This window comes from Pararge aegeria, chromosome 5 (assembly GCF_905163445.1).
Source record: "Pararge aegeria chromosome 5, ilParAegt1.1, whole genome shotgun sequence".
Taxonomy (NCBI): domain Eukaryota; kingdom Metazoa; phylum Arthropoda; class Insecta; order Lepidoptera; family Nymphalidae; genus Pararge; species Pararge aegeria.
The window spans coordinates 13,126,462-13,153,665 of NC_053184.1; the positions used below are offsets into that span (position 1 = coordinate 13,126,462).

Genomic DNA, 27,204 nt, shown 5'->3' on the forward strand with positions numbered 1-27,204 from the left:
ATTTACATATGTATAAATTTTAAATTTAAGTAGTAGCGGAACATGCCTTAATAGGTTTTCTGCATTTTTTTTCTTTCAAAAATTACCCACTCTTTCCGAGATATTCAAACACTGTACTTACGTTAAGACCTATATGTGCAAATATAATGCACATTGTTTATTGTACTTATTTTATCAAGGACCCGTTATTTATTATAAATAGGTAATTTGTTATTTAAATTATGTTACCGTTGTGTTCATTAAGTGGCTTTTTAAAATGATTGAATTAATAAATTTCGTTGCCTTGATCTATTTTTAAATTTAATGTTACAACAAAAAGTAACAAGAATCGTTGGTTTATAAATTATAGTATTAAAATCGCTGAATGTACTCTGCGAGGCGTGCTTACTTTAAGTTCAACAACAGACCAAAAATTTTCATAAAATATTGTGTTCGCGTGCTCGAGGAACACTAAATACCCGTGTTATATAATGTTGCATATTGGGTGTTATTCTGCTTCGAATACATAATACGTGTATATATATGTAAACACATATGTATCTACATATTATGTATTTTAATAAAATATGGTAAATGACGTAAAAAGTGTTAAAGAATTAGAAATGCGCACGTGCATGTCATAAAAATAACAAGAGCCTGATAAATTGATTTTAAATAAACAGTCACTAAATACTAAATGTCGGTAGCACGAAATCAGTAGAAGTAAATTGATGCTTAAATATTATTTATTCATTTACCATGAATACTAATTCAGAATTGATGGTCAAACCATAGTTTCACATGTGTACTGACGACACTAGGTACCTACTCTACTCTTAAGTAAAGTAGTGTCGTAAAAAGTCGGTAAAATCTTAGATTAAATTTAAAAACTATTCACTTTTGACGGAGATGACGCAAGAATAAAGCCATTTTACGAGCAACTAAATGAATAGAAAAATATATTGTATATGTTAACGTAGTCATAGTATTATAAGTTTTAATTTTATAGGGAGTGACGAATTTGCTCCAAACCACCTTAGTAGCTGAAATCCTATAACACCAAAGGAAATAATTTATTATTATTTTAGGGTTCCATACCTCACATTGGAATAACAGAAACCTTGCGATCACTTTATTGTTTGTCCGTCCGTGTGTAAAGTATAATTATCTATGAGTTCTAAATTAATATCAAATGCGAATATTCATGCTAAATGTTCCACTCACTGACTGAACATCACACAAATTATTGAATGGTATGGAACTGCTAAAAGACCGTAATATTAGTTGCACGTATTTTTAATTAATTTATAAAATAAAGCATACATTAATATTTCGAAACTGTATACTATAATTGAAATTTACTTGGTTTTTTGTCATTTGTATGTTAGACGTGTTAAAAAAATTAAGAACAAGAATAGTTTTTATAAAAGGCTTCTTAATTTTACAAATTTACTAATTATAAAATATTCTTCTTCATATAAAATGAATATATTATTATTACATAGATATATATTAAACATAAAAGAATAACGTATATAATGATGCTTTATGGTTCTTAATTGATAAAAAAGTAATGCACGATGTTATATTATTTAAAAATAGGTATGTATATAGTTCAGTATTTATAATAAACTATATTCTAAATAAACTGTGAGAAATATTATAATAAATAGACGATAATTGATGTAAATATTTAGTACTCATGTATAAATTCTATTGTTTTAAGTAAAATAATAAACAACTGTTAAGCTAGAAGATTCTTTCATTTGTTCTGTATTCATTTAAATAATGATTTATACCAAGAAACAGTTAAAACTATTGTCTTTGAAAATATATATGCATGCATTCGGAACAGAGTCAACGATGTTTATGCACAGCAAGGACAATGTGATGTATATGCACTGTGAGGATAAACACCAATGTAGGAGTATCGTGGGCATAGTGCATAAGCTTGTTTACACGGTGCATGTAACTCACGCAAGTGGCGGCGCATGCCATACCATGCGTAAGTATCCAACAGAAGTCCGACTGATGTGCAACGACATCTCAGCTTAACTCCTTTTATATATAATTTAAAAAAAAAATCTATTTTGCATGAAATTCCAGTAGCATTCAAGTTTTAAATGACATTTTACTTTACGTTACAATACGGATTCATTACGGTTCCGGATTCTCTAAATGAGATTGTGACGTGGAGTGTCAAGGCCATGTCTTCATAATATAAAAACCCTTCCGGAATCGTTCTATTATTACCAGAAAAAAAATCTTTATGATTACATAATATTAATAGATCACTAACGCTCGAAAATTAAGTAACTTTATATTATTCGCCGATATTCCATGTAAGAATTGTTTTGATTTATTTATTAAAGGAGCGCCAACAGATTGTTTACAATACATATTAAAGGAAAATTTCAAATATTTTGTTTCTAATCAGTGTGGCTAGTAATTTAAAGGTGTGCACAGCATTTACGACAAATTTACCGATTATAATACTACTTACAAGCTAAGCATAATAAAAATGATGCGGGATTAAAATAAATTTACGAACTCAATATTTACGAAATTTTAGCTAATGCTGTACTAATTGTCAAACGGGGACGGTTAAAAAAAATAATGTATTACTTTTATATATATTTTATTCATACAGTAGCAAATATATAAAAATGTATAGGTATTTATTACGTCTATAAACACGGACGTTAATAGTTCTACGAAATGTGTTCTGTACGCTATTCGGGCGGCAGAGGTAAATCGTCATCAAATTCTTCCAAATGTTTCTTTTTACTTTCAGAGCGGCCAAAGGATCGCGTCATCGGTTGCATGGAATCATGGGCGAATGTGTCTTGGGTATATCTAGAAAGAGAATTACATATTTTATACGTATGCAATATTGAACATAGGTCCAGTCATTTTTATTTTGGGGACAGTTTTACTAAACTAGTTAGTTTAAAAACGGCACTAAGGCTATGATGTATTACAGTAATCATAATAACGAAAAACCTTTGTTCAATAACGTGCATACTACCTACGCTACTGGACGCGTACCAAACAAAGTGACAGGAGTGCTTGATTTTACTTTTGCATGTGATGTTAGGGCTGTATCTTATTTCTTTCGGTAAAAACGATGGCAGTGGTCTACTGAAAAACCTTTGGCGTTTCGGTTTCACGGATAAATCTCAGAGACAGTAAATAAGGTACCTCTATAGCCTTTGAAGTATTATTTGGTTCTTATATATAGTTTCAAGTAAGCGTACCTTGTGTTATGGGTACTAAGATAAATTATGAATAATAAACACAAATACTTATAATATACAGATTAACACACAGACACTGAAAAATATTGATGTTCGTCACACACACACATGTTCCAGTTGTGGGAATCGAACCCACAGACACAGAAAGCAGGGTCACTGCCCACTGCGCCAGTCTGCCGTCAAAAGTAGGCTGGTATTTGCCTTTGTAGCATTGTACACCGCTTACAACTACGGCTTGCTCAGTTCAAAATAAAATGTTTATACCAACAATTCTACTAAACTAATATTACCTACCACCTTCTGATTCTAAAATAATTTACCTACATTATTTGAATTTTCATTATTAATTTTAACTGCGCAATACACGATTTACATATGTCACAAATTTTATTTACATATAAATTCATGACTTGGAAATTGGAATTGATAAGTGAATTAAATCTGTTTAATATTTATGAGTTACACTATGACGTAGTGTATTTTTTATTAATAAATAAATCCTAAATTTCATATAATCTTTTCTAATTCAACTCATTCAATATTTAGGAGTCTAAATTGTTAGGAGAGATGTTATTATTAGGAAAATGGCTAAAATCACTCCATTTTTTTTTGGAGTATGCCAAAGAACAAGAACAAAGAAGCAGAATGAATAAGAAATTTGCATGACAAACTGGTTCGAACCTAGTCGGGCATACTTGGGCAAAATCCACGTGAGTTTTATTGATAACATAATATATCTGACAGAAAATTAAGCATGAAAACTTATTTGATAAACTGGAGTTTCGTTGATAACGAAGGTTATTTTACTTGCCCTCTGATAATTTTTTAAGAGAACTCAGCACAAACAAATTCATTATTTTTATACAAGTGACTTGCGTTTTAGGCTTTTTACATAGCGCACACTGATGTCACACTGACTTGGCTTACAAAGAGGCAAAACGTCATCGCCAATGGCCTTGAAAATGAAAATGCAAGATTTGGACAGATTTATGCCAAAAATAGGTAGATTAAAAATATTATGAAAAATAAGCTTAATTTGCTATGCTCCACGAGAAGCAGGAGACAGATTCTACTACTTTTCGTGGATCTTATGGTTTAATTTATAATTTCTTAAATCCTTATACTGTAAGTATCTGCGCACGTTTAGACTCACGAGATGTTGACTTTACAATGAATAATTTGTTAAGTCAATTTCATTGTAAAATTTCATGATTCTCCTGCTTTTCTCAAACTATAGCAAATTAAGCTTAATTTTCATAATATATCACGGATTTCTACAAAGTAACGCCAAATGCTTCTATCTAAGATTAAATAAAACAAAATCGGAAAAATAAATCCTACATGATACACTTTCAGATTTTTAAAAATCCCAAAGGGTTAGGGTTATCTTTGGGATTTATGATATTATGATATTATGATTTCTTTGTGTGAAAAGTTTTCGACGGCCGATTGGTGCCGCCAGGGGGCAGCGACCCAAGTGTATTGTCGTAGTAGGTATATTTATTTTTATTATTTATTGCGCGTTTCGTTTAGCGTTGCAAAATTTCGTCAAGATCGGTTTTGACTGTAATAAATAAATATTTAACAAAGGCAGCTTGCTAAAAAACCGCATGAACTGTTCCCGAGTGCTTGTCCAGGATCTAGAGTATTCCATGTCCATTAACAGGATGCAAGCTACGTATGTTGCAGATTTGATCTAGTTTATTACAGTGGTTGACTCGAGCAGAAAAACGAACACACAAACAACAGACACATTTCCTCATTTTTAATATTAGAATGGATAACTGAGGAACACTTACGAGCGCGCTCGCGTCGCAGATCCAGACGCGGATATTGCACTGTCCGTCCGTGGTATACCTGAAAATTATTATTATCAGGAATTAAGCAGCAAAATGTTAAAAACTGTAATTATATACACTGAGATGTTTTTACCTCGACTAACCCTCGACTGCAATCTTTTAGCCTAAGGTGATAGCGGGCTAACCTCTTAGAGGTTTGCCCGATATATTAAACCCTGTCAATATGCTAAATAGTTTGGCGATTCGTTTCGCCTCCCAACAAACAAAGTAGAGACATATATCTTCCACCTGAAGGTAAAATGTACGATATCTTTCGACAAATAAGCGTTAACCACCTTCATACTAAATTTGTAAGAAATAGAGCTTTTTAAGTAAAAAATCTCTCACATTCTCTTTTACTCATTACATCAGGATTGTTATTATTTTGATAAAACCTTTCTTCATCCCAGCGGTCCGACCTCGTGACAGTCCTTGCCGAACAGTGCGGACAATAACATCTCACTGACTATATTGAATTTTAATGGACGATTGGTAAAATGCGCATTGAAGAATAATTATTGGCATATAAACATATTCATATTTGAAGGTTAATAATTAATTAGAGCTAATAAACCGACGCCATAACCTCATTCTCGTAATTAACTTTTACGGTCATTACAGAGATTTATTTACAACACTAAACTTTTCAAATTTTAATAACAGCGACCATATTTTTCTTATAAATAATACTTCCATCCTATAATAATGTTCGGTGAATCTCTTCCTAAAATTACCAAATTTTGGTAAGTTTTTTCGTTTAATTGTTTGCGCAGACGATTTATCTTTGCATCTTCAACGTCTTTTCCGCACTATGAAAAACACCGCTCTGAAAATGGTCATTCTACCTAGGTTTATCTAGGTAGAATGACCTAGGTTTACCTAGGTAAGGTAGGTGTACCTAGATAGAATGTCCGTTTGAAGGCAATGGAAGTTTTTGAAAAAGTAACTTGTTATTGTGATAAAATATAACATCCACCATTATAGGTGACCCATCGTTATCAATTATTGTTTTTCACCCGCGAGACAACAACTTATATATTAATAAGAGAACTGGTTTGATCCGGTTTTGTTTATCTGAGGTCTATGTGCCACATCGGCCACTGTGCTGTAATCGACAGCCGCCCAGTTAGGTAGAAATCATACTGCCTAGTCACCTTTTATCTATTTGATTAAATAATCATGTTATATAAAGCAAAGTGAGACCGCTACATCTGTCAATTCGAGAAGAGATTCTCAGACAAAAAGTACGTAACGAAAAAAAATTTAAGTACGTTTGCCGGACTACTGTACGATTTTTTTACACTTAAAAATGGCGTCACAGAGCTGCCGTATTGTTTTTTATTCACAGAGAATAAAAAAATATATATAGCCAAAACCAGGATAATGTACTGATTAAGTACGGGAGCTATGTTTGAATAAAGAAACTCATCAAAACATTATATTCCTGTCACGTGCATTTGTATGAAAATTAAACAAAAATAGTTTATATTGTAGAAAACTTCTAATAAAATCCTTAAAAGTGGCTTAAACTTGAATCAAACTCATTTTAAGTAACGCTACTTGGAATGGGCTGAAATAAGCATACCAAGCGCCCACTTGGGCTGCAGAATATATCATACCTAAAAAAGATTATGGGGGTCAAAGTTAAGCACAAAATAAATTTAAATTAAGAATAGTTTACAATTTGGCTGATGGTCCATTTTAATACATGGGGCCGTGTGCAAAACCCGCCAAATTTGTCAACCTTCGTGACGTTAATTATAGACTACCATATACGGCAGATACGATAATGTACCTATATACATATATATATATAGTGTGTCCATAATAATAAAAAAAAAAAAAAAATGAATAGAATATGGGAAATATAGAGATACCTACACCTTTATAAAGGTCTGAAATTGTCTGATTTTTAGGTACAATGACGTGGGCTAGGTAGAGCTAAGGGATAAAAAACTTAGGTCGGCAACTCTGCTGAAATGTGTGCTGGTGGACTTAGTTGTCTCTCCCCAGCTTCACACGGATGCCCTTACAAATGGCGCGAATATTACGGATATTCGAGCGACCTCTCTATCTGTACAATAAAATTCTTTGAGCAGCTTTTATTGAAACACACACTTTATAGTAATAAATAACACGTAAATTTCCACAGAATACCAGAAATAACGAGTTTAGTTTATCTATCGCTTGTGTGCTACTTTTCATGTCATTTCTGGTTATATGTCTGATTGGTGTTAGAGCTCAGCAACATCAGTGCCCGAGTGTAAGTTGCCAAGTAAACAAATCCTTAGCCGCACTTCTTACTTTTCGAAGTTATATGCGTTTTTAATTTAAGCAATTAAATATCACTTGTTTCAAGGGTACGGATGAACATCATGTGGAAACCTGCATTCCTGAGAGTTCTCCATAATGTTTGTATGGGCGTGAAAACTCTACTAATTCGCACTAGGCCAAAGTGATGGCCCTTTTAAAATTTCTTTTTACATATTAAAAAAAGACAACCTCTCTTCTTTCATTTTATTTAGCAATCATCATGACAATAAATGTGCCATGAAAAAGATGTTGAAATTTTAAATGAGTTCTTTATTTTAACACCGCCTAAACCCTTCTCACTCTTGCACTAAGTATAGTCAGTATTAGTTTCCATATGATGCGCTCATGCAACACGTCAAGTCAATTAATTAATTACCTTGGATTTGTTGTATGGGCGATTGGCTCGCTCCTGAAGACCCACTACTCGCTGACGTCACACTCACTGCGGATAAAACATTTGATATCAGCTTAAGTGTCATCATGTCAAACGGACTCCAAATTGTTAAAAGCGTGTTTAAATGTTTATGTTCTTAAAACAAAACACGATTAAATGTTATCAGTAATAGTTCGCAAAATAAGTGTGCGTGCGTAATCAAGATGACAATTTATAAACATATTCAAGACAGATGATGGTTCTATTTTTGAAGATAGTATCGATGATGCGATCTCAAGAACGAGTGGCGAACCCTCACTGGAAAACGCTGTCTGGTTAAACACAAGCTACTAAACTGAAGTAATAATTGAGTTGACAACAGATTAATTAAACTATATACAGGTTCTAACATAACCAGCAAATTCCCCTTACTTCTGTTTTGTACTCTACGTTAAATGTCTAATCCTTACTTATATTATAAATGTGAAAATGCGTTTGTTTGTTCGTTTGTCACGCCCTAACTAAGTAACTTTTTAAGTTGTTTCTTAGTAGGACGGGAAAAACATGGAACTTTATATCACAGGCTAATAATCGGTTCCCACGCGATTTGTATATAACTCTAATAAACACAGACGAATTTCAAGAAAACGGAATCCAAATCCTGCGAGCATTTCGTGGCATTAATTGACGTCATAAACATAAATTATTCTTATCGAGGTTCAAAGTTGGCGATAATGTTCTCACTTTTGATACCATTGTACCACTTAAACGAAAACAACGGGGGGTTTGTGTCCGTGGAGTAACGAAAACAACTCAGTGTACAACATTCGCGATGGAATCTATTACATGGGTGATGTTTTATGATAGTTTATATAATTGATAACAGAGAATTGCGTTTTGTTTTATTCTGCACTTGGCAACAACTATAATTTTCTGACGTAACCTCATACGTATCCATTCGATTCAAAACAGATGACTGATTATTCAAAATTCATTTATTTCATGTAGGTTTACACTATAAGCACTTTTGAAACGTCAAGTCTGTCTGTTGACTCTACCACCGCCACGGAAGGCCGGTTCTACCGTGAGGAAGCCGGCAAGAAAGTATTGCTCTTTCCCACAACAACAATTTATATTTTACATTTTAACAATTATTATTTTATCTTCTGAGAGAGGAAAGCAGAGCCAGATGCTTTCAAGCAACCTTGTCATTAAGAAATTCAAAAATTGTACAATAACCTCGTCGTTATAAAATATAACATTCATCACAAAAAAAGCTAGCTAGGACAGCTAGTCCTAATATAAAAGTGTGTTCTCATTGCTAATCATTCAGCAAACCGATCGAATAAACAACAAGCTAATGAAAAATGCTTTTAAGGCATTAGACATGACTGCTGTTATTGTATCTACCTGAGTTATGTTCTATGAATGAGTTGATAATTGTTGAGAAAGATTAGAATTATTAGTTCCAAGAATTGGATTTAATATTATTGCATATAATACGCAGTGTAAAACCGTGCTAAATACCCGATTATTTCAGTTAGATGTAGGTACAACTTGAATAGCATGCACGCGCAATTTGCTGTTCTATATTTTAATTGTATGTACTTTAAAACTATTATGAAGTAAAAAGCTTTTGGCCATAAGAACGAATTTGTAAAGTTTCATATAACCATGAAAGTCGAGAATTCAGCAAAAACTCAAATAAACTTGCGGTCCCATTTACGGGTGCTTGGTTTGAGGCCGAGAATATATAGGATTTGGGTTAGCAATACTATATACAGACCTCTTTCTTGCTGTTTGAGGCGCGCTTGCGCTCTTTGCAGTTCACGGCTCCAAGCACTCGTCTCTGATAGTCCCTGATCCCCGCATAGCTTTACGATTAATTTCAAACCTGTGTCACAATAAAAAAATAGTACTGATGTACTCTGTTACACACATCGAACTGTTTATTCCTATCTGTCCCCCTGGACAGAACAGCGGGACAGATAGGAATAATCCACATCCACTTGTTATTCACCATTTACACGTTTATTTATTTCCATTAATTTTTATACCTGACTTTTAGGTTGGTACTTACATTGAACGTTGTCGGGAAATCTCGAATTGAGTTTCTTATAAAGAGATAAGGCTTCTTGATAACGACCACTGGCGCGCAGACAGCCCCCTATAAGAAGCCCCCATTCCGCCTAAACAAAGCGAGAATATATTTATATTACTTAAAGTATACGAACGTACGTAACATGTTTCTGTGGAAAATGGCGGGCCACCTTCTAAAGACTCTTATATCAAAGATAGTTTTCGCTCGAGGGACTAACTGGCTTTAAATTTAAAAACAAAAATCAAAGTTGCTAATTATAAGATTCTGGGTAAAATTTATGATTAAGGGAAGCGAAAACACTCAACAGAATATTTAATAGTGTACATATATCTAAAAACAATTTTAAAAGTGCTTTCTGCATATGGATATCGGAAAACAGATAAGAATGAAAAAACATATAGAAACTGCTTCTTCTACGAAACCTGTTAATAAAGATTTACATTATTGGGCTGTAGTCTTGCAGCACGGCGATAGTACTGTATAGCATGCTCAGGCGAGGCCTCGCTGGCCAACCATTGTAGAGCAGTCACATCGCATGGCCAGACAGCTTCTACCTATACATTTGGAAATAAAACATTTAAAATTAAAAATGTTATTTAGTACAATAGTCTTACTCTTTAAGCACTATTGAAACGGCAAGTCAGTCCCTTTTAAGTGACTCTTCGGGTTCAGGAGGCAGATTAAACCGAGAAGTCTGTGCAGTTACTCATTTTCAATATCAACAATTCATTTTTATTTTTCTATCTTACGAGAGATGCAACCATATCATTAAGAATTCATCTATTGTACGATAACCTCATTGTAGTAGATGTGTTGGTTCGAACGCACTGTCTAAACTTACATAAGTCTAGATTTGGTAGGTCTCACCTTATAAACATAAAAACATACTCAATCTTAGCTCAAAAGCTGGAATTTGAAATTCTTTTGATTCTTAGACCAGATTAGATATAACACCCAGAACATAATAAACCTCAGTAAGTACGATTAACTATCGTTTACAGAGCTTAATTAGACTACAACGCTTCTGTACGATGCTAATGGAATAATTATTAATAAGGCTTGTCTGCAATTTCTCCAAATTCAAATTCAAATTCAAATTCATTTATGTCAAGTAGGCCTACTTTATAAGCACTTTTGAAACGTCAAGTATGCATGTTTGTGTGACTCTACCACCGGTTCGGAAAGCAGATTCTACCGAGAAGAGCCGGCAAGAAACTCAGTAGTTGCTCTTTTCCAACATCAACATTTACAATCATTTTGCTATCTTGCGGGAGATGAGAGCAAGGCTCCGATTTACTTTTGTGAAGATCATTTGGTTTTTAATACTTCTAATACCTTTCTATTTTTTTCCAGTTTTATTTAGATAAAAATAAAATACTTAATCATTGAAAAATGCCGCCGGTAATGTTTGTTTACACACAGATGACGTCACGCGCAGGTAACCGTGTTTCGTTGGGAGTAAACCACAGATAGAAAATACGATTATTTTAAAGTTTTATTTATTTATTTATTTATTTATACTCTTTTTGTGCACACAAATAAAAATACAGAAGAAGAATAAAAGAAAACACAGACAGTATACAAAAGGCGGCGTTATCGCGGTTATTTAAACTTATAAATGAACTTTATTTTACTAAATTACTAATTAGATAATCGTTTCATGTTCATGCATTCTATTTATATACATTTTAGATTTTTTTAAATCAGTGTCCGGTCCTATTTTCTCGGGACTTTCGCAATTTGTTAGACTATCAACTTTACAGCATCCAGGACCATAATTTAAGTGACAAACCGTATTCTGAGAGAAAAGCTAGTACCTACGTATTCTATTAAAATTGTTGGAACTCACATCTTGGTAGTGATGTTTTGCACTCTGCGTGTCGCCCAATTCGCTGTGCAATTGGGCCAGCGCGCAAGTCACACCGGCATCCCATGTACCTATCATGCTGTACCTACAAAGATACGACCACTTTACTACCTCTAACATTTAATACGGAAGTACAAACTGAATAACCAACTAAAATTACTCTAAAAGTAGTCTTATACGAAACACTGGGAAAGGAACTTGTTATTTATGTACAAGTACATTTATTAATTCCCACTTGTAATTTAAATACTCTAGAAAATCCTAGAACAGTTGGTTTATTGCCAACATTAAAACACCCAATGTACTAATAACCATTATATAATCCAAACGGATGACATATTCTTATACGGAATTTCATAATAACCCTCCTTGGTTTTTTATCCCTTCTGCGCAAAGCTGTACTCAACAGACAGCCACATTCTTACTGTCCGACGCGTAGTGTCTATACGAATTTCAAAAAATTGCCGTAAAAAATGTAGGTTGTTCGAATCTCCGCCATTTTTCTTCGATATTTTTTTGTTTTGTTTACAAATAAAAAGACCGATTCAAGTTTTGGAAGCCCTCCGCCAAAAATTTAATATATTTCATAATAATAATTCCAAAATAAATATTCCGCCCGAGTAGTACACTGGGTATTATTATTATGAAATATACGACATTTAAGAACATACTTATTATATACACACTACAATAAATAATTCGTTCATTAATACTTAGTTTATTTGTCTTAGTTTGTGTGTCTCAGTAATGGATGATATGACATTACTAGCACTGGTTGTTTTGGTGTTAGCAGTAAGCTAAGTTTCGGAATCTTTTCAACAGTTTTCATATTATGGTAGAAGATAAAGTCTTGTAGGCAACTTTTGATAATTGGGTATTAAAACACTCATATGATACTATTGTGTTTACTACTATTGGTGGCTTTTATGGCTTCGCCTCGTGTGATTAAAACTCATTCGAGTTTTAATACCTCTTATTATACGACAGTTGCATAAATAACTATTATGGTTGAATATTATTTAAGAAATCGGTACTGAAATTTATCCGTCGTATATTTTCCGAAAAATCATGCTGGCAGCGGTAGCCAACTCTAATTTGTAGCCGTTTCTTGTTTTCGGTGTTTGTGATTTTGACTTCAGCTGATAATTATTCGAGCCGTAAAGGATTGGCTTCTCGGAAGAGGAGTGGCATTGGGATTGTAAGAGGAAGCCATAACAACTGACGTGTTTGGATTTTAGGCTACGCCTTAATTCCAGAAACAGAAAAATACTTGAAGAAACAACATAGGTAGGTATCCAAAAATAAATTGCGGAATTTCTAATCGAACCCTCGTAATCCGTAGTCCATATAGACCAGCGGGACATATGAGTTTTTTTCCAGGCATACCAATGTTCCGCGGCATTAGCCGCATTGTCATCGGTCTGCGAGCGAGCGATGCGCGCAAGGCCGGCCGCAGCCAACGCACGCAAGGTGGAACCCGCGCCCGTTGCGTTACGGATGCGTTGCCAACGGGCCTCTGCGCCGCTCTCTTCACCCGTCATCTCGAGGACGAGGGCTGAAAAATGACTACAAATGTGAAAAGAGAATGGACTGCAGTCTCTTGAAAGTGACACCGAGTCAAATTTCAGGGAAGAGGGGATTTTCAGCCAATTTAAAGTTCTATTAAGATATTTTTTGAAACATATTTTATTTTAATTTAACGTCAAGCTGACATTTTGCGTAAAATTAGTGGAAACTATAAGTTCGCCTCAAGCCGTCGAGTCAAAGTCTTAAGTTATAAACACTTTTGAATTGTCAACTTTGTCCCGGTTTTAGTAACTCTACGGGTAATGCCGCATTAGTTCGTTGCGTATCGTTATCACAACGGGTCTACGCGTTAAAGCCGATCTTGTGTTGCAAAGACGCAACACTTAATTATTGCATGTCTTTTAATATACAGGGTGAAAAAAAATCATAACTCAAAAACTACGGAAAATCGGGGAACATACATGGGGGTGATTCAGGTAGCCTTAATGGTGTTCTACCTCTGGACAACTGCTGGACACAATTTCTAGTAATGTTAGATTGGCGACTCTCATGGCACCCTCATGTCGAATTTGTGAATGGAAGAATAAGGAAGCTTGTCTGGATTTTTAAAACGCTGAGACACGTAACAACAAAAAAATTATTGACTCAGATTTACGTAACATTGGGTCAATCCATTTTGGGATATTGCATTTCAACATGGGGTGCTGCTTCAAAAACAAAGTTTCTAGAAGTTGAAAGAGGTCAAAGGTCTTTACTAAAAGTTATGTTTTTCAAACCATACAAATTTTCAACTGTAGACCTATATAACCATTGTGAGTTACTAACGGTTAGAAAATTATATTTACTTTCATAATTACTAAGAGTACATAAAAAATTACCTTACAATAATGGCAAACTTAAAACGAGGAGAAGAAATATGGTTTTACATTCAATTCCAAGTAGGACTAAATTTGCTTCCCAAAAATTTACCAGGAAATCGACTTATCTCTACAACATAATTAACAGTAAGTTAAATATTTATCCATTAGCACTTCATAATTGCAAAAAAGTGCTTACTGAGTGGTTGCATAAATTGAACTATTATGAAACGGAGGATTTCATGCAACAAATGTACGTATGAATTTTGCATCCCATACATTGTCATGAAAAGACACACAAGCACACGTTTATAACTTATACATCCATTCGTTTACACATACACTCACTTACACACATACGCACACAAACACACGCACACGACCACACACACACACACACACACACACACATACACACACACACCTTCACACACACACACACACACACACACGCACGCATACACACTAACGCACCTCAAGTAGACACACATGTTGTAATTATCTTTGGTTTACCTTTATAACTTTGAATTATACTTAATTTTGATTTATATAACTTTGATCTACTTATTTATTTCAATTTGTATATGATGTTACGGAAGAGCGGGGCCGCCTGCCACAAGTGCTAGTAGTAATACTAGTAACTTACTAGGATGACCCCAATTTCAATGTATTATTTTGCTGTACGAAACGAAATAAATATTTTTAATTTAAAAAAAAAAAAAAAAAAAATTTCTGGACACCTGTATATGGAAAACGACGCAGCGTTGACTGCATCGAACAACAACAACGCACTTAACAACGCTCCAACGCGCCTCGTTTCTACCAAGAAGAATTCAGCAAGGACAAAGAGAAGTAGCAGTTAGGAGAATACCAGAGTCATGCATCACAATGAGGTCGGTAGGGTCGAGGTGTGTGGCCGCGGCGAGGCGGCCGGCCACGCTGACGGCTACCGGGGCGGTGGGCTGAGGTGAGGGCGTCGCCCCAGGAGACGCGGGCTGCTTGGAGGCAGCCAAGTCGGCTAACGCGCCGCACACCCGCGCCGCGCAGCCGTACGGATCGTCCCGCGACGCTGCTTCGCTTAGCGATCGCGCCTCCGAATACTTTCCCAACTAAAAAACAAGCATAGATTAAAAATTTGCCTTGGTAGTTTGCCAATACTTCTTTTTATTATCACGCTATCAGTTAGCCCTATAACGCAAACTCTACTGGTAGTAAGTGATGACGCAGTATTATCTGCTAGTGGGGTAACCTGTTAGGGGTAGGGGTAACCCTTTTACGCAGTATTGCTCCGGAACGCTTAATCGCTTGGCGGCACGGAGTTCTTTCAATGATTAATGGGTTTGTTTGCACCAGCCTAATCAGCAAGTTATAGCGTCGGCCCAGGTTATTCCATTTGTTCGTGAGGCTAGAGTCCATTATCCAGCAACTTGACATTAAAATGAGATATGTGCAGAAATTATTTTTATTAACTACTTCCCGAATATACACGATAAAGGCCTTATTAATAAACTGACATGGACATTGACATTGAGCTCAGAAGATTTTCTCAAGTATTACTGTAGTCCGAACTTAATAACCTGTTCTTAACGATGTCGAGTATAAGATGCTTTTAGTATCAAGTTCAAATTCAAATTCAAAATTTCTTTATTCATGTAGGCCTATCACAGGCACTTATGAAGCGTTCATACATATCTGTTTACATAATTGTAAGAGGATGGTGAAAACTTCGTTCGCCAACCTAAATCTAAAGCTACGAGGGTTCCAAACGCGCCCTGGTCTAAGAAGAGCCCACAACAAACCTAGACGGGTAAATTTTTTTTGTTATCACCATCTTCCAGTAAATTTATATTAAGCTATGAAGCTAGAGCAATTCACACCCAAGCTTTTTTTTCGTTTAAGTAATCCTTAATATTATAATAGGATTTTTCTGTTTTATATAAACTATGAACTTATTGAGAGACATCTCAAAGATTTCATTTCGTAATTTGTTCATTTGCTCATTTGATCGAAGGTGACGATAGTAATATCGCCCTTAGCTAAATGTTAATAATACAAGCATTCGTTATAGTTCTTATGTTCTGTAGGTGTACCTACGTAAATGCGACAGAAATTTATTCGACAATTTATAGCGATCTCAATAGGTTTGTTATTAAAACGTGAGAGAAATTCAAATAACAATTACCGCGTATGCCACGAAAGCGGCATCAGCGTTAGCTTCTGCACGCAAAACTCGATCATTGGGATGTGCTCTCGCGACCGCTTTCAGCCGCTGCAGCGCTCGAACACCGGCAGCCATTGGTCCCGCACTTGAGTTTGAACCAGCTCCTGCAGCACCACGCAGCGCCGCTAAAGCGCTGCCAAGTTCCAGCCGCGCGCCTGCGACCCCACCCGAGTACCCGCGGAGAGCTTCGACGCACCAGGACGTACCACTGTTAATATTAACAAAAAATGGGTTACATCAAGAACTTACAACAATTGAAGTTTGCTCATCGTTTTAATAGACAATAAGCAACTTTTGTCCGCTGTCCATGTCCGTCCATTACTAGTTGGCGAAAAAATAGGAGAGGAGGGTTGATCCTAGATTAATTGAAGCACGGGTGCCGTCTACACTTGACAACATTTGCTTAACTGCATCTTAATCAGATGTTCCACATTATAACCATTAATTGGGAAACCATCCCCTATAAAAAAAGCAAAACTTAGCGGTCATGCTAGGAAGCAGTGGCGTGCACTTCATACATGCACAAAAGCACTGCATACCCTAAAACAATATAGCCCGTATAAGAGGAGGATTTTTTTCCATTTTAAGCAATTTTCCGGCTGTATGCATACCCTGGTAAGAAACCCAGTGCACGCAACTGCTAGGAAGACACAAAACGCCGCACTATATCCATCAAACTCAGGCGTGGATGCATAGCCTCATGTGCCAGTAGTTACTATTATAACTATATTACTTATTAATGGCCATAGTAGGTACTTGGGCGTTTTCTGAGACAAAAAACTCTTACAACCACTTGTTTGTTTCCGTTAGGTTGTGCGCCAGCGCGCAACGTCAAGTGTTCTTGTACAACACTGTGTTACAGTTAATTTATAAAGTGGTTAAATATTTAACTTTTGATATCTATAAATTTATATTTGTCAGATATTGTATTAAATTGAATAGGATTTTTACAAATACGCTAATAATTATTATTTAGTTAATAAATAGTTGTCGAGAAATAATTAAATTTATATTTGATTAACAACTAATGTTCATGACATTGAATATAAATACGACTGCATTATCGAGTCGAACGATGCAAAGATACCTCCGGGTGTCTAAGACGTTTATCAATTGTCATTCTTGTTCTGCGTCGTTTGTCGCACGACACTCGTGGACAGTGGCGTGCACTTCATACATGCACAAAAGCACTGCATACCCTAAAATTGAAATATAGCTCGTATAAAGGAGGAGGTTTTTTTTCCATTTTATGCAATTATCCTGCTGTATGCATACCCTGGCAAGGAACCCAGTGCACGCCACTGCTCGTGGAGTATGTTACTTAAAACGAAAGAAATACATATTAGCTTAGACTTACTGAGAAGATTTTTATGAAGAATTTATTTTGTTTAATATACATTAGGTTAAGAAAGTACCCAGAGTCGTCGTCACGTTGCGTGCGTGCATGAGGCCGCATGAGCGCCGCGGCTGCAAGAGCGAGGCAGCGTTCCGCAAGCGCTGCCGCCGCTCGCGACCATCGCGACAGTTTGTCCCCGCGGACTACATCACGCACTACGCACTCGTAAGCATCGTTCTCCTGAAGGCCATCACAAAAATAAATATTTTTCGCTCGAAAATAGCTCTTATTACATAGCGTAGTATTGAAAGGTCACGTACGTCAATACATCTTATAGGCTTAGCGAGTAAATAATGCTGTACTGAAGTCCCGAAGGACTTTTAAGATTTGAATAAGGAACATCGCGCACGGCGTGTCTGAATAAAATATATTAACTCTAATATTGATATCTCACTCTAACGTATGATGGCGTCCCTGTTACCCACCAGAGCCTGTGAAGCGCGAACCATACAGAAAAGATTGTAAAAAAAAAAACCAGCATAACTTCATTTTATTACATGGCGTGAAAAGAAGTGTTAAAGCTGCGTTTCGTTTTGGGCGCTCCTAAAATCATTCGTTACTCTTAAATACCTCGTTTGCTTGGGATTTATCTAGGCGCCCGCAAGGTAAGACATTGCCTCCGACACCGGACGCCGGACAACGGATCCGAATTGGGATGGGGAATAGTTTATCGATGAGCGTTTCTCAGAAAAAAGGCGAAACCAAAAATTATGCAACACCCGAATTGACCTGAAACACGAGTGCATCTGAATTATTTCGCCTCGCGAAGAAATTACAAGTTTACATGAAGCCAACCTTCGCCACCTTTTATTTAGTGTAAGTACCTACTTCCAAAACATTATTAGAAAAAGGATCAGTAGGGGATGTGGGGGATCCAAAAAATCTAGCAATCGCAAATTTAATAATCTAAACTGCATACAATTTACAAACTTTTACCACATTATATTATAAGGAGTAACATAGTATAGTAAATTGTTACTAACAAAATTATGGACCGTGGTCTGAAATAAATACTTTTTTATTACTAACTTCTGCCCGCGACTTCGGAATTGGGTCTAGAGCTATGCTTGTTAAGAATTTTTAATCCTACTACGGAAACTATTTGAGAGATCGGTAGAAAGTACATGCCCTTCTTCATAGCATAGGTGACATAAATAAATAAAATAAAAAATAAATGCATACCAAATTTCAAAGATGTCTGCTCGCCGCTTAGCTCGTAAACAATTTATATCTTAATATATATAAATCTCCTGTCACGATGTTTGTCCGCGATGGACTCCTAAACTACTTAACCGATTTTAAATTAAATTTGCACACCGTGAGCAGTCTGGTCCAACTTAAGAGATAGGATAGCTTAGGTCTTTAATTATAGTCGCAATTTTATTTTATTGCAAATTAGTTGTATATGTCTATAATACATTGACAGTCACATGTTATATATATACTACTATACTCATTTAAGGCTTAGCGATACTGAATACTTTAAAAACAAAATCAAACGCAGACGAAGTCGCGGGCAACAGCTAGTAATATATATTTTTCCCTCGGGAACTTCTAAGGAATCAGGATGAAAGGTAGCTTATGTTCTTTTCCAAAGGCTAATTTCATGCAAATCCGATCAGCCGTTTTTGCGTGATTGAGTAACATACATCCACAATTTCACATTTATAATAGGATTATAAGAATTCAAGAGAATAAATGGAACTCACATCGTCAATCGTGATATCGTGGTGATACACTGGTGGTTCTACATCCAGCATGGCATGAAACGCCGCTTTGCCGCCCTCGGCGTCATCAAGAGCTACTGAACACAGCACTAGGTGCAAACCTACATTAAAATTAATTTACCGTATTACTGCATTTCTGCTTTCTTTGGTGAATAATAAATAAAATCGTAGTATGTAATCGTAGTATACAAATGTAGTTCATTTTATTTTTTGGAACATACTTTATGCACCATTCACTTTCCCCTTTTTTTATCGGCTTCGCACGCTCTGGTTGCCTTTAAAAGATCACTTTTAGTGATAAGGCCGCCTTTGCACCCTAGCATTAAGTACTATTTCTGTTATTCTTGTGGTTTACCAATTGTGTTATGTTGCAATAGTTTTTCTATCTATTATATTCTATTTAAAATCGCTAGTTAATTGTAAAATGAAAGAGAAACTGCTGAATTTCTTGCCCGCTTCTTCGCGGTAGAATCTGCATTCCGAACCGGTGATTGAGTCATTACAAACAGACATACTCGATTTATTTCAACAGTGCTTATATTAAAACTGCCTGATATAAATGAATAATGGTTTTACTAAGAATCTGTTAAAGTCTTTTATAACAGTTACCTGTCTGAAAGTCTCCTTGCTCGTGCATAATATGCTGGAAGTTCGTGACGGCATCGCGGAATTTGCCCATGCGAACCAGTAACAGTCCAATATTATGCATCACTTTCATTCTATAAAAAAAAAAACCTGAATACACACTTTCACCACTTTTATAATAATAATAATAATTTATAATAATAAATTGACGGACCAAGCAGACGGCCCACCGGATCATCATCATATCAACCCATTACCGGCCCACTACAGAGGATTCCTCCCAGAATGGGTTTAGACCGTAGTCCACCACGCTGGCGTGCACTTCATACATGCACAAAAGCACTGCATAGCCAAATTATCTTATATAACTCGTATTGGAGAAGAATTTTTCCATCTTATGCCATGTACCTGCTTTCTGCATACCCTGGTCAAAAACCCTGTGCACGCCACTGGCTGGCCCAGTACGAATTGGTGGACTCCGCCTTTGAGAACACAGTGAAGAACTCGGGCATTAAAAGAATGTAACAACGAGTTAATAACAACAAGTTAAATTAAATTAAAACATAAAAATAACAATAACCAAAAACTCAAATTCAAAATAATAAAAAAAAACAATATCTTAGATTACCTACTCTCTAATAACATTATTTAGTTATCTTTTAGTTGCTTAAAACGCACCTAACTTAGTAAAGATTCAAACTCGGCATCCTGAAAGTAAAATCGAAGCCCTCACCACCAGGCTACCGCCGCTTCCCAACTGATGGTAAGTAGTCCACCAATTGCCAACTGAGCAATTCTTAGCAGGGAATGTGAGAAAAACAAAGGCCACAATAGGGTCAAATCAACTTGGGGCGTTAAGACTCATGTGCCTGTAGTTACACCGGCAACCACGCCCTTCACATCAAAGCTGCTTGGCGGCAGAGTCTCTACTAATACTTCTACTACTACTAAAACAAACGAATGCCACAATTATATCAATGTGCCCAGAAGCACATAACCAACCCCCCCGACGTGATGTATTGTCGGATGCGTGGTGTTGCATGAGGTGGGGCGTATTGCGACTGCCTGTGTATTACATTATTTTTCGAATGGATAAGAATGGACGTTCTAAAAATACTAAACTTTTTACATAGTCTAGTGGCAGGTTACATAGGCTTACCTTAAATCTTTTTCAGCTGTGGGAGTTTGGTCTAACGCCATTCTGTACAGCTTCAGAGCTTTTGGGTGTTCGCCCATTTTAAAGTAAATATTACCCATGTTTACCTACGAAACAAAAATAAAATATGCTGAGTATATATGCGTGTTTATTTATTTATTTTTACATTTTATTTATTTATACGTTAACCTTACAACCATCAAAATTAAATTATGAAAATTGAGCTTAATTTGCTTTACTCTGCGAACAGCAGGAGAATCTGTAAGGTGTAATTTATAACTACTTCAATCCGTATACTCTACACCAAACAGATCCTCGGCAATGTACCCTCTACGCACGTTTCGCTCCGAAACCGGAGCATCCTCAGGATATGTTAACTTTACAATGAATAATTGTTAAATCCAAATTAAAATCATGCGACTCCTGCTACTTTATTAGTGAGCGCCACGTAGCGTTGGTACTATGCGCGTGTCGGTCTTTTATCTTCAATAGGGTTGCCAAAAGTAAACACTTAGAAAGTTTTAAATTCGTTTGTATAGAAAAATTAAAATTCTTCTTTAAATTTAATATTTTTACAGGGTACCTATATCAAAAGTTTAATTATTTACAAAATGATTTTAAATACTTAATTATAGTAATATTGTTAATATTTTTACAGGGTGATTCCTAAGGAAATATACTTATGCATCCTTTAACATTATTTCGCAATTCGGTTACACGTTGTATATTTTGTAATACCTTTAATCTGTTGGCATGCGGAAAAAGCTTATTCCGGGTAAGAAGTTGATACGTATTAAGCGCTTCAGTATACATTTCATTAAGTGCGTACTGGTCAGCCAAATTACAGAGTACCTGCAAATTATTATAACATAACCATCTCGTTACAAGACAAGTTTGAACCCTCCCTGGCGCAGCGGTGAGCGCCATGGTTTAAAGTTGAAGGCCCCGGGTTCGATTTCCGGCAGCGACAATTTGGGAACTTATAATTTCTGAATTTTTTGAGTTGACTCTTCTGAGTCTCAAATCCTGTACTACTAAATTTTATTTTACAAACGTCTGAGCTTAAGCTGTTGGAAAATTTGAGCTTCTACACAATGTAAATAAGATCCATTTTACTCCAATGTATAGTATTCTTATACTCAAACCGACTCCTCGATTACGAGAGTAAATTTTGTACTAGGAGGCTGCTGCTCGGAAATGATTCCTGTGGAATGCCTGTAATTTTTCATGGTAAAGGTGATATAGATAAAATCTTAAACACTAACCATATAAAAGTTACTATATAAGAACCGTTTTTTTGACGCTGGGAAATACGACTATATCCCCTTCGAAAACAAAGCAGCAGAAGCCGCGCCATTCTTTGAGGGATTTGTATGACCCCTACGTAAAATACCCACTAAAACGCAGCGATGTTCCTACACAGCACCTGGTGACTGCGTCACGGGAAGACTTGCGCAATCGTTATAAACTTGTTCTATTTCTAAGAAACAATGAGAGTTTATTTGAGCGTCATAAACGAGAACGCTGTAGTGGCTTTAGATTTCCCCCTCACAAAACCGCGTTCTTTAATAAAAGTGTCTGTGTGATGGCTCAACAAACATACAATAAGTTACCAAATATCATTATAGAAAATAATGAAAGTGAGAGTGAAAGAGAAAAAGTGTTATAAATTTTTAGTTAACAATACATATTATAATATTAATGAATTTTATAATTAGTCTAAATGTGACATTTAATATACCAGTTTTAAATAATTAACTTTAGTCTTTAAAATAGAATATTTTGTAATTGTTGCACGCCCAAAGAGGGAATATACATTGGGACTTCATACGTGTAATTATATCCAACCTGACTTGTTATATGCAATAAATGAATTTGAATTTTAATCGTCTGCAATCCAGCCAGCAGTATCTGAGACATAAAAATCTTCAAATGCATATACCGTCGCTTATGGATACCGCCTTTAATTCATTGATGATTGGGTAAAAATAACATCTATAATAATTGATCCGTCTTACTTACGGCAAAGGTTAGATCTAAGTTGTGAGAGTCTCCTAAATTTGATTGCTCCTGCATACGAATTAGCTGCCTTTCCAACGTCGATGCTTCTTGAGCTTTTGCTAATGCCTGCAAATAGCAATGAAATGTTTATAGTTAAGTTGTATACATACAAATCATGGTACCTTTTAAAGTAGTGCAACCTGTCTTAACCGAGAAAAGTGCCATTTATGTATGACGCAATTGATTTCTGTTACGTAGGCATAGCCGCGGGATATCGATAGTACGTCGGCACAGCGGATTCCGAAGGCTAGCTTTGAATCGTGATGCGATTCCTTTTTTACCATTCTTCCTATGAAAACTAATTTTAAGACCTAGATTAAGGAGCTCGTTCCACATAGCAGCGGAGCATAGTTAATAAGTTTAATTTGAATATTCTAATAATGTAACTTTTTGACTAATAACTTTATATCAGTGCTAAACTACTTAATGTGCCAAAAATAATGTTCATTAACAAAGTTTGCCATGCATTTTAAGTGTTTTCGGCATCGACCATATTGTGTTTTACAATCCAATCGACCGAAAAATAACTGTTTTTATAGTCAGTCTTTCTTACCTTATATAAGTACCGAGGTACCAAAACAAAATATAAAGTAGTGAACAATTTGGAGAAAAGGCATTAAGTAAGTAGTAAATAAATAACGAGTTTTCTTGCCTGGCTTAAATTTTGTTCTCGTATGCTATCATTTTCTTCTTCCGAATTGGATTTCGCACTCAGCACACAGGATTCTTCCACCAAGGTCATTATTTTGGATTCCATTTGTTTTATTTTATCTTCGACACTGAAATTTTGTTAAGTTCGTCGAATATCGTAAACTAAGAAAGCTGAAGGATCAATTTGTACATACAATTAGACATTTTCTGGAATTGCATCACAAGTGATTTTGTGTGATGAGCACTTCAGGGTTCTTTTATATATATAGAAAGTAAATTTTTACCCCAGGAAAACTAAAAGTTCCCACGGCTTTTTTTAAGAAACTTAATAAACTCTGACGAAGAACGCGGGCAACAGCTAATCGTAGAATAAAGAAAATAGTATGGGTGGATAATGTTAGCTACACAAGCGTAAAGGCATCATCACTTGAACCGTTTGACGTCCACTGCTGGACATGTGGATAAGTCTTTTGTAGATCTTTCAGCAGCTTCCAGATACTAGTTTGATGTCGTCTGTCCATCTTTTTGGATGTCGTCTGTCAACCTTTTGAGGGCCGACCAACGCTGCATTTACCGGTACGGGTTCGCCACTCCAGGACCTTAGTTCGTCCAGCGGTTCTCTCAGCTATGTTACCCATTGTAACTTCAGCTTCGCGACTCACTGAACTTTGATCACGTAGAGAAACTCCTCGGCTCAGTGGCCGCTTAGTGGCCTTCGTAAGAGGCCCTTAGTAAGCTACACGTATCACCAGCAACATGCACTTTTCGAAGAATTGGCGTGACGCCTAGTTAGTCATAAATAAAACAGCATATTAACCAACCTGTCTTCTTTCTTCTCCTCTCTGCTAGGCGTGTCTCGTGTGGAGGTGTACCCTGCCGCACGCACTGCGGTGACCGGCCGTGCAGCCGCCGTGCCCGCACGGGACTGTCCGCCCCGCACGCTCACCGTGCCCAAACGAAACATCTAGAAAATTTAATTTTAAGTGCTTCATTTTAAGTTCTAGGTACTGCTTCGTTTAGTGATTGGCACGTCAGCTATCACGTTAGATATTTTTTTATGGATAAACTTAAACAAGTCACATAATATTTAAGACAAAAAATGGTGTCAGACCCCTATATTGGTGGAAATATAACACTCTTTTTTTTAAACGAAGGTTTTCTTAACTTAGAAAAAAATTGAGGAATTAAGTAGGTTACTGTTTAACTTTATAGGGGATTTTAACGAACATCAAGAAAATCGTTTTGATATGCGTTATCCACAAAATAGGTACATATTTCACTTCAATATGGCAAACGATAACACTACAAATAAAAAAAACAGTCATTATAAGGAATGTAGGTTTAAGCCATTACTCACCCCAGTGCCCATCCGACTTGGCACCTGTCTGCCAATCCCAGCAGTGCGCAAGGTCTGCTGGAAAGCCTGATCTTCTCGAAGGCTCCTGGTATCTAGAGCTGGGGACACATCGTTGAAGCCGGTATACAACTCGTCTTCGTCATCGATGACAGTAGCCGTTCGCGGTGGCTTGTCAGCTCCGTGCCTGGACAAACCATATCGAGACCCTAACATTTTATTATATGTTATGATAGCTACGTTTAGAAAGTGGCAAAATATCAATCAATATACATAAATGGGAAAATAACGCCTATCTCATCCTAAATTTCACTTTGTTGTGACGCCGTTGCCAAGGAAACGACATTGAGTTTGGAAATGTCTGACATCTGTAGAGTAATTTTGCTTTTTCTTTGTAATTTGGTGTAGCAGTGGGTTAACCATGCGTCCCAAGTAGATTTGAGTTAAATCTAAGTACTTCGTAATTTTAGGTGGTAAGTATACCATTGTTTAAATTCAAACAATAGGTATCCCTTGAAAACATAATATGCGATGCGAACAAAAGCGACAGGAATGTTGAATTTAATAAAATTTTAGAAATTTGCAGAAACTTAAAAATACCTGCAATGACGTGTTATCTGGTGTATGTAATTTATGAGTTTAAACATACTACAACATTAATTAGATTAGATTCTAATGGGCACATGTCTTTAATTAAGTCCTGCATCGTCACAAACACAGAACTCACGAACACAGATTTCAAAGCCTTGAACACCGGCGCAAGGTTGCTTATCTGGCTGTTTTCTACAAGATAGGCATCTTCTAGGCAAGCGCGCTTCATCTTAGGCTGCAGCATCACTTACCATCAGGTGTGATTGCAGTCAAGTACTTGACTATATATTTAAAAAAAAAACAGAAACCGTTACACAACACACGTTGACTGCTGCCTAACATTAACAAATACGGTACACGAGTGCGGCAGGATTACACGCTAGGCGTGTTTTCAGCACTGGTGAAGCGTATTCGAAACAGGCGGTACGAGCATGCGGCCCCACACGCCTGGCGTGTGTAAACTTATCGCGACAGCTATGCGGCCTTTACGCAACAGGTGTGTTATTACATCACTCGTTTTTTCTCATTTATTTATTGAATAACATGAAAACCCAACACTAGTTGCATTTGAATAGCAGTTTGTTTTATTTTGTTGGATAAAATAGAATAAAACTTTAATGTAGTCAACACAGATTTTCTTTTTTTCAAAAATAATCATTTTCTAAAGAGCTTTAAATATAGTGGCTTTACATCTGGTAGGTACACTATTTTACTATATTCAAAATCGCGGCAACGTTAACCTGTGTGTAACTTGTGAATGTCATTTACGAATCATGATAAATAAATAAGTAAAAAAACAGTATTAAATACCTACTTACATACGAATGCGGATTGCCGACAAAGAACCAAATTTTAAAATAATATGCATTTTAAATATAATAATCCTTCCAGTAAATATACAGAACCATTGTTAAATTTACTTTTAAATTCGAAACAATAGTAACTCATTCCTGAGTAGTTTATTGGTACCGCTGGCCGCACCGATAACGTTTATTTAAGACGATAAGAAAAAATAAGGATGCGGATGCATCGTTTTGTAATTCTGTCGGTATAATGGAATGCAAACCGATATTTATAAAATAAATTATTGACGATACCGATACCAATGAAAATAGTGCAGGCGAACTCAGGCGTACAAATATTAAAAAATATACAAATAGACGTCAAACTTATGTTGCGGATACCTTTATTGCAGAAAAACATTGTAGAGTATGCTAAAATATAGGACGACGATCCTATATCGATATCAATATCTACTTCGCGTCCCTATAAAATATTTTAAAACAATGCTATTATCTAGGTGGGTATTATTTAGTGATCGATGGTATTATACTATTGTTGCAAATATTT

At 35.9% G+C, this 27,204-nt stretch overlaps 1 protein-coding gene across 1 annotated transcript; it reads right to left on the minus strand.

Moving 5' to 3' along the window:
- Nucleotides 1-2,671: 2,671 nt before the first annotated feature.
- LOC120623790 (intraflagellar transport protein 88 homolog) lies at nucleotides 2,672-25,479 on the minus strand. The gene is made up of 19 exons (XM_039890032.1): nucleotides 25,267-25,479; nucleotides 24,731-24,873; nucleotides 23,911-24,037; nucleotides 23,220-23,324; nucleotides 21,936-22,049; nucleotides 21,201-21,304; nucleotides 20,066-20,175; nucleotides 19,439-19,557; nucleotides 17,749-17,909; nucleotides 16,295-16,541; nucleotides 14,984-15,221; nucleotides 13,115-13,283; nucleotides 11,711-11,813; nucleotides 10,302-10,415; nucleotides 9,841-9,949; nucleotides 9,547-9,654; nucleotides 7,764-7,829; nucleotides 5,036-5,093; nucleotides 2,672-2,835 (listed from the first exon to the last, which is right to left on the minus strand). The coding sequence occupies exons 1-19, from the start codon at nucleotides 25,477-25,479 to the stop codon at nucleotides 2,712-2,714; spliced, it is 2,532 nt and encodes an 843-aa protein (XP_039745966.1). The 3' UTR covers nucleotides 2,672-2,711.
- Between the last annotated feature and the right edge of the window lie 1,725 nt (nucleotides 25,480-27,204).

Excerpts from the sequence above, each read along its gene's own strand:
- LOC120623790 (XM_039890032.1), bottom strand. The coding sequence starts at position 25,479 with ATGTTAGGGTCTCGATATGGTTTGTCCAGGCACGGAGCTGACAAGCCA. Across the intron at positions 21,305-21,935 it reads CGCATGCCAACAGATTAAAG|GTAAACATGGGTAATATTTA; the intron begins GTATTACAAAAT and ends TTTGTTTCGTAG. Across the intron at positions 7,830-9,546 it reads CCTCAAACAGCAAGAAAGAG|TGAGTGTGACGTCAGCGAGT; the intron begins GTCTGTATATAG and ends TTTTATCCGCAG.